The 7,414-nt window shown below is 37.8% G+C and overlaps 2 protein-coding genes and 1 long non-coding RNA gene across 3 annotated transcripts in view; 1 reads left to right on the forward strand and 2 right to left on the reverse strand.

Moving 5' to 3' along the window:
• Positions 1–372, reverse strand: part of mrpl21 (mitochondrial ribosomal protein L21) — a 5,259-nt gene extending 4,887 nt beyond the window's left edge. Inside the window, exon 1 of the mRNA XM_016535725.1 lies at positions 200–372. Coding sequence (XP_016391211.1) covers positions 200–284 — 85 coding nt within the window. The 5' untranslated portion in view covers positions 285–372. The remainder of the gene's footprint in view (positions 1–199) is intronic.
• Positions 373–3,060: 2,688 nt separating this feature from the next.
• On the forward strand, positions 3,061–3,713 carry LOC107726203 (uncharacterized). The gene is made up of 2 exons (XR_001638242.1): positions 3,061–3,096; positions 3,432–3,713. It is a non-coding gene; the product is annotated as an uncharacterized LOC107726203 (long non-coding RNA).
• On the reverse strand, positions 3,620–5,190 carry LOC107726202 (probable E3 ubiquitin-protein ligase HECTD4). Its single transcript, XM_016535726.1, has 2 exons — positions 4,949–5,190; positions 3,620–4,396 (listed from the first exon to the last, which is right to left on the reverse strand). Exons 1-2 carry the CDS (start codon positions 5,160–5,162, stop codon positions 4,260–4,262), a joined length of 351 nt encoding a protein of 116 aa, XP_016391212.1. The 5' UTR covers positions 5,163–5,190; the 3' UTR covers positions 3,620–4,259.
• Between the last annotated feature and the right edge of the window lie 2,224 nt (positions 5,191–7,414).

Genomic DNA, 7,414 nt, shown 5'->3' on the forward strand with positions numbered 1-7,414 from the left:
CTCTCTCTCTCTCACTCACTCACTCACTCACTCACTCACACACACACACACACACACACACACACACACACACACACACACTCACTCACTCACTCACTCACTCACTCTCTCTCACACACACACACACACACACACACTACCAGCGACAAACAGACTCAAGCTGACAGTTTATCATCTACACATATAAAGTCATACAGACGTTTCTCCGTGTTTTGTGATAAACGCGCTCCCGCGACGCGGAGAAGCCGCAGCATCCCGCTAATATTCCTCAGATTCAAAGTCATCTCCACGGTGAGCGAGCGCCGGAAGCACGATGTGAGCAGAGGGCGGGAAAATACCTTCCGACGAAAACATCGCCACAATACAAAGGTTCCTAGCTGGACTTTCTTCTTCTTCTTGCGTTTTTAATGGCAGTTGACAAACCAACGTACAATATAGCTTAATTTTTCTCACACTGTACAACAATAATTACTATTTTTGCATTATTGTAAGAGGCAGGTTTAGGGCTGGGGTAGGTGTAGACGTTAATAAAACACAATCTAATAGGTAGAAAATTCAATTTATTGTTAACTTCCGGTTTTTGCTGTATTTGTAAATATGATTTGGTTTCAGATTTTTTCATTGTTTTTATTTATTTGTGCTTGTTTAAGAATATTTAGTGTTCTATTATTTATGTACTATATATATATATATATATATATTTACACATCATGAGTATAATTTGTCAGACTTTGTGTGGTTCCTAAAATAACCTAAAGTGAAATGTCGATTATGTTGATTTCAAATAATCCCGATGCCCGTTTTGACATCGTCACTATGCTATTATTTGTTATTCTTTTTTTTGTTGTTTTTACATTTATTACGTACTTTCCCCACTCGTTCAAAGTTGCAGGACAAAAAGAGAATAAATTCTGTCCGCCAAACTGAAGATATTTGCGAAGTCTCTTCATTACACGACGAACAAAAACGCGGAGAAATGCTTTGAATTATATGCTTTGAACTTGTTTTTGTTTATAGAATAAGACCCTCGTCTTTCTTTTTTCCTGTTTTATTCTACTTTATCTTTACGTTGTGGTTTTCCCCCTTTCTTTCTAACGGCTGTATCAGCACTAATAATATGTTTTTAGTTGTTGAAATGTGCTGTTAAGGTTTGTAATTGAACTTGATGCCTTAATAAAAAATAAAATAAAATAACTATAATATGGTGGACAGTTTTTATGTAAATGTGCAAGTTTTCCAGTCTTTTAGCCGCTAGAAGTAAATAACTAGAACAATAACAGAGCAGTAAACGGTAAAACTCATTTCGTTACAAACCATGGTGTTTATAATTACGACAATACATTAAAAAAAATGATAAGAAATGCAATTTTGCAATATTAAACAGCATAATAAGTTCTGAACAGCTAAAAAAAAGAACGACGGTAATGACACCGGAAGTCCCGCAAAAGTAAAAAATGGCGCTCGCTCTTACACTAAGAACTAAGGAGATTAAATTCTTGAATAAAAATAAAGCACAAGCAACATCTATTTAAAACAGACTGATTCAAATCAAAGTAATAAACAGGAATACTAAGCATTTCTCACAGTTTGACAAAGGAGAGATGAAAACACTGTTCTGTAATACATCAATGTTTTATTTTTGGGACACAGAAACTCCTGAACTTCAACGCCTCTGTAGATTCATTCACACACCAGTGTTTGTTCCAGATGCGCAGAGGTAAGACTGGATAAAGTTAACGCAGTCATAAATAATTGTAATAAATATCAAGTAAATGTACAACACATATTTCACCGCGTTCAGCTTTTTGTGTGGATGTCTTTTCACAGACTTCTCCTACTCTTCTCCAAAGAGACGGCAAGAAAAAAATGAAGGGACTATCTTTGATAGCAGCAGTTGACCATATCAAAAAAATAAAATAATACACCCACACACGCGCACACACCCACAAAACCCTATTATAGTGCTGAAATGCTTATATTTTCAATGGAGTACATCTAAGGTAGCATCAAGTGTGTTTGTAATGATGGCTGTACATTACAGAACTCATAACGCAGTTAAATGGTTCACCAGAAATGCAACAACCGATTTCCAGGAACGATTAGGAAATCCTATAAAGAACACCCAATTTATATTTCAACTGCAAAACAGTATTATCTTTATAGACACAGAAAAGTTGAATTTAAAAATGCAAACAAAATTAAAATAGCCTTTTAAAAACATTTTCTCTTTGGGAGGGAAGGGGTTAAACGATGACCAAAAACTAAAGCGATTTGTAAATGTTGGGTTTTTCATGCACTAGAGTTTTGGGCGCAAAATCATCCCTCATAAGCAATGAAATTGACTGCAGCAGTGCCAATAGGTAACCTAAAAGTATTCAAGGATGAATGTTATTTTGGCAACCAAGACCATAAACTTAGCACCGCTCCAAACTGAAGAGAGCATGGCAGGGAGGATCTTTCATTCAGTCTGCAGCAAACGTTTTCCGCATCAGAGACCACTCAGAAATGAAATGGATACAGTTCAGCGCTCTTTATATTACTGTAGCTTGTTTCTGTAAAGTTACAGACCTGAACAGCATATGTACCTTTAATAATATAGGCAGATATTTGTGTCGTAAAGCAGTCTTGCCATTTATAGTTCAAATTATATGCTCGATCACATGCGTACTTGTAGTTCCCGGACAGAGCCTGTAGCTTCAACAGCTCCTTGAAGTGTTTGAATCATTGAGAGCGTAAAGCCTTTCAAGCCTCTAAACGGGTAAACCTCGCAAAACCTGTCAAGAACATACTCTGGCTTAAGGAAAATGAAGTATAATTTAAGACCATTGAGATTTTCTGGCATTACATTCATGATGATAATTAATTACACAACAGATGTCAGGTGTATTGCCTGGTCAATTTAGAACAAAACAACAGCACCACAAACAAAATAAAAAAACGTATCACGTGTATTACGGTAAGGAGAATTAGGGGGAAACAATTAATCAGGTGCATTATTCTAATGTATAGTATATGAGAATTTAAGAAAAATGCCACAAAAAGAAAAAAATCTGAGGTGTATTACAGTAATTGAGGGGAAATGCACAAAAAATTGAGGTGCATTAGGGTAGTGACAATTGGCAAGAAATGCAAACAAAAAATATCAAGTGAATTAGGGCAATGAGAATTGAGGGAAAACGCAAAAAAAAACAAACAAAAAAAATAACCCCAAGGTGCATTAGGGTAATGAGAATTGATGGAAACCGCAAAAAAAAAATAACCCGAGGTGCATCAGGGTAATGAGAACTGGGGGAAAATGCAAAAAAACAAAAACAAAAAAAATCTGAGGTGTATTAAGGTAATGACAATTGAGGGAAAAAGCAAAAAAAAAAAAGGCAAAACAAAAAACTGATATGCAGTGGAGTAATAAGGATTGAAGGCAAATAAAAGAGGTGCATTAGGGTAGTGACAATTGGCAAGAAATGCAAATAAAAAATATCAAGTGAATTAGGGCAATGAGAATTGATGGAAAAAGCAAAAAACAAAAACAAAAAATAAAATAAAATAAGGTGCATTAGGGCAGGTTTAGGCAAGTTCAGTCCTAGAGAGCCGCAGTCCTGCAGAGTTCAGCTCCAACCCTGAAAATTAGGGTAATGACAATTGAGGGAAAACGCCAAAAAAAGCAAAAAAAAACCTGAGGTGCATTAGGGTAATGAGAATTGGGGATATATGCAAAAAAAAAAACATTCATGGTACAAAAAGGGTTTATTTTTTGGACATGTTCTTGACCGGTTTCTTGAGATTCACCCCAAATGTATCCTGAAAGATGCAAGTATAACTTTGAGCGGAACGTTTAAGTCCTGTGCAAAGCTAAATTCGGCATCTCTGTAGATGAATGTGCATCAACAATCACTGTCACTAATGGAGAGAAGGTGCTGAGGCACACTGGGAATGCAATGATGAAAGACTGATTAAATGAGATGGAGAGCGAGAGAGAGAGATTAAATGTTTAAAAAGGGAGAAAAGCAGTTACAGTGCCATTTCCTTCACATTTGTTGAAGAACAGCACATGTAGGTCATTTTATAAAAATGTGGCATACTCTTCACCACCGCGAGCTGCTGTCAAACTCGCCGTCAAATGCACGCTAACGCTAGTCTCCGTAAAGGCAAGCTGGTCTGGGCTGATCAAGTTCCTTCATGACTATTCTTGAAGAAGAAGAAGTGAGAACTGAAGTAATCACTGAAGGTCGTGTGGTCGACGGGGATCTGAGGAATCAGGTTTAACCGCTGAGAGGATCCTCGCGATAGTGGATAGCATAGCGCAGCTTCTCCAGCATCACGTCGAGGGAAGAGTACTGCGGCAGCTTGACCATGAACATGCAGGTCTCCACGCGAATGTAACGCAGATCTGGGGAACCTGAAATGGATGGAAACAGAGTTAATAGCTTCACAACAATTCAAAACCAATGAAACAACTTTATTTAAATACTCAAGACCAATAGCGTTTTAAGAAAAGATGTTTTAGAACATTTTTCTATTGTCAGTTTACAGCTATGGAAGCTTATTTCCATAAATTGCTTTTTTACGCGTAATTGCAACTTTTTATCTCACAATTCTGACTTTTTTTTTTATCTTACAATTCTCACATTTCTTTCAGAGATAACAAGTCACATCATATTCGTATAGGCAAAAGATAAAACAAGCTGAGCACTGTTTATGAATGTGTTTATTGCCTTTTGGTTATCTTAGCAGCATGGTTATTCAAATTGGAAATAAATTATATACAGAAAGCAAGTGAAGAACGTTCCCCAAATCCTGTTATGATCACTAAAGCCGTCTACACCACTAAATAAAGCTCTTGCATTGTACTGTAACTGCAGTGCATGAGAGTGCAGAATTTGTTGGGCATTTTTGTTCATTTGTTAATTTCTGACCTCGATCTAGTCAACAATGAATGTGTGACACTCACCCACTGCCCCATCAGGCGGGGCGATCTTCATGGGGTAGGGGGGCACGTGAGCCGTGTCGGGGCCGCCGTCTTTACAGGGGCAGGTGAAGGGGATTCGCTCCTGGTTGCAAGCGAACTTGATGAACTTGCTGAGCTCCTCCTGCGTGAACATCTCGAGCGCGGCCCAGAAGAACTCAATGTGCTGGTCCGTCTCCATCAGTCCCACCTGATACATAGTGTGAGCCTGGATCGACGTGATCAGGAGAATGAGTTCGGTTAGTTAACTAGTTGGACGGCCCTGTTTGCACATTTGGTAAGCAAACGTGTAAAAAGTGGCACAATGTACAGTCAGTGGCATGTAAATGAAATTAAAATGCATTATAATTTAAATATACATTAAGTGCAACCCACTTAGTTAGGGCTTAAAGGGAGAGTTCACCCAAAAATGAACATTTGCTGTTAATTTACTCGCCCTCAGGCCATCCAAGGTGTAGGTGACTTTTCTTATACTGACCCGATACTGGTCTCCTGTACTCGTACTCGTACTCGTTAAAATGCCCCGATACCAAATGCCGATACCACACAGCATGTGATAAGCGCCATATTCAAACAAAGAAACACTGACAACAGACAGCAGAAAGGAGTTATGGATGTCTACTACGATGTATATGTATGCAATGAATATAATGTTAAACATTCAGTATTAACGCCTGTATAGCTGAAGTGCGCGAGCTGATAAAAAAAGCACGCTGAGTGGATTGAGCGCGCGGCGGCGCAGATGCGCGAGCTTGTCGAATGAATATATCTTTCTCACAGACATCACTGGAAAGTTTGTAGTTCGGTCAGATATGTCAAAAACAAGTAAGTAAAACAATGCACAAGTTACCTAACGGTAGGGAGAGCGAGAGAGAGAGAGACAGAATGTTGAAGGTGTCTGAATACATTTTGGTTTGACTGTATCTATTTGATAAATGAAGTTAACCAACTAACATTATACATACCCTTTTGGTTTCTGTACCTAATATTAAAAAAATTTACAAATGCAATAAAAATATCAGTATCGGCAAGTACCAAAAATAAAAGTATCGATATCGGGCGAGTACTGGAAAAAGTGGTATCGGTGCATCCCTACTTAACGTATACGCAACTATATTATTTAAATATCCAATAATCACATGAAATGGATGTTTTACATGTCTAAAGCATTTAAAGTGAATAAACTAGTCTTAAATCACATAAACCCTGAGAAACCATAGAAACGTTAAATTGGCTCTTCGGTCCGAGTCGAACTGTTTGCTCAGTTCAGTGACTGCTGGAGGAACTGGAGCGCTGAATGATTCATTCATCATAGGATCAGATACGCCAGTATTTCGGCTCATTTCCAGTCCGAGTGACTGAAAGTGAGTTTTGATTGAGTAACTTGTAGAACTGTGCTGCTCCAGCCGTGAATTGTTTCAGACGCTTCAGTTTAATTTTTTGAACTGGTTCAACTATAATAGCCAACATTTGAATCAAAACCTTCCATCAAAAGGTGTTCTAAAACCAAAATGCGTTCTTGTCTTAGGACAACTTTGATGAACGTTTCTGATCCACTTCAACTGCAATTCACTAAAAATAACCGTTTCAAAAAAACGATTTGTTTGCAAAACGGACACTTTGAACTGTTTGTTCATTATTTCAGGTAATAATGTTGCAAATAATGTTCAGTTTCTTGCACAGACCGATCGTTTCACTTCATAAGACCGCATTATATCATCAGGAGCCACGGGTATTCATTTTGTGTTGCCTGTATATGCTTTTTTGACTCTCAAAGGGACAGTAACTGCTGACTTGCATTTTAAGGATCCCCAAGGATCACGGTTTCAGCAAAAAATCTTCCTTACTGCTCAACTGAAGACAAAAAGTCACCTACGTCTCAAATGGCCTGAGGGTGAGTAAATGAACAGAAAATTTCATTTTTGTGCAAACTATCCCTTTATGTGCACTTCTTTTTCACGGGGGACTAGAAGTACACTACCGTTCAAAAGGTTGGGATCAGAAAGATTTTTAATGTTTCTTCTGCTCATCAAGGCTGCATTTATTTGATCAAAAATACAGGAAAAAATGTAATATTGTGAAATATTATTATCCACATTCTGCAGCTCCCGCCGGCGCAGATCTCGCACCGCTCGCACATACACATCTCTATTCTCCCAGCTGAACAAACACGCACACCACTACATGCATTAGAGATCCTCTATATATTAACTTCCCAATACATTTAAAAAGCACTTAGCATTTCTTTGCTCAAGAATCCCTGCAATAAGCACAGTACATCCATTTCTGAGTCCAATATAAAGTAAAACTTAAGCTTAAGATAATTCACCCAAAAATGGTAGCCATTGACTTCCATAGTATTTTTTATTTTTTTATATACTATGGAAGTCGATGGCTACCGTCAGCTGTTTGGTTACATTTTAAATTATGGCAAAAAAAGAAAAAAAATTA

The sequence above is a fragment of the Sinocyclocheilus rhinocerous genome, unplaced genomic scaffold (assembly GCF_001515625.1).
Source record: "Sinocyclocheilus rhinocerous isolate Xijiao unplaced genomic scaffold, SAMN03320098_v1.1 scaffold1898, whole genome shotgun sequence".
Classification (NCBI taxonomy): domain Eukaryota; kingdom Metazoa; phylum Chordata; class Actinopteri; order Cypriniformes; family Cyprinidae; genus Sinocyclocheilus; species Sinocyclocheilus rhinocerous.

What these genes read in the sequence shown, in the direction of transcription:
- LOC107726202 (XM_016535726.1), bottom strand. Translation starts at nt 5,162, where the DNA reads ATGTATCAGGTGGGACTGATGGAGACGGACCAGCACATTGAGTTCTTC. An exon ending in CCCGCCTGATGGGGCAGTGG is followed by an intron (nt 4,397 to 4,948) that starts GTGAGTGTCACA and finishes CATCCATTTCAG; the next exon opens with GTTCCCCAGATCTGCGTTAC.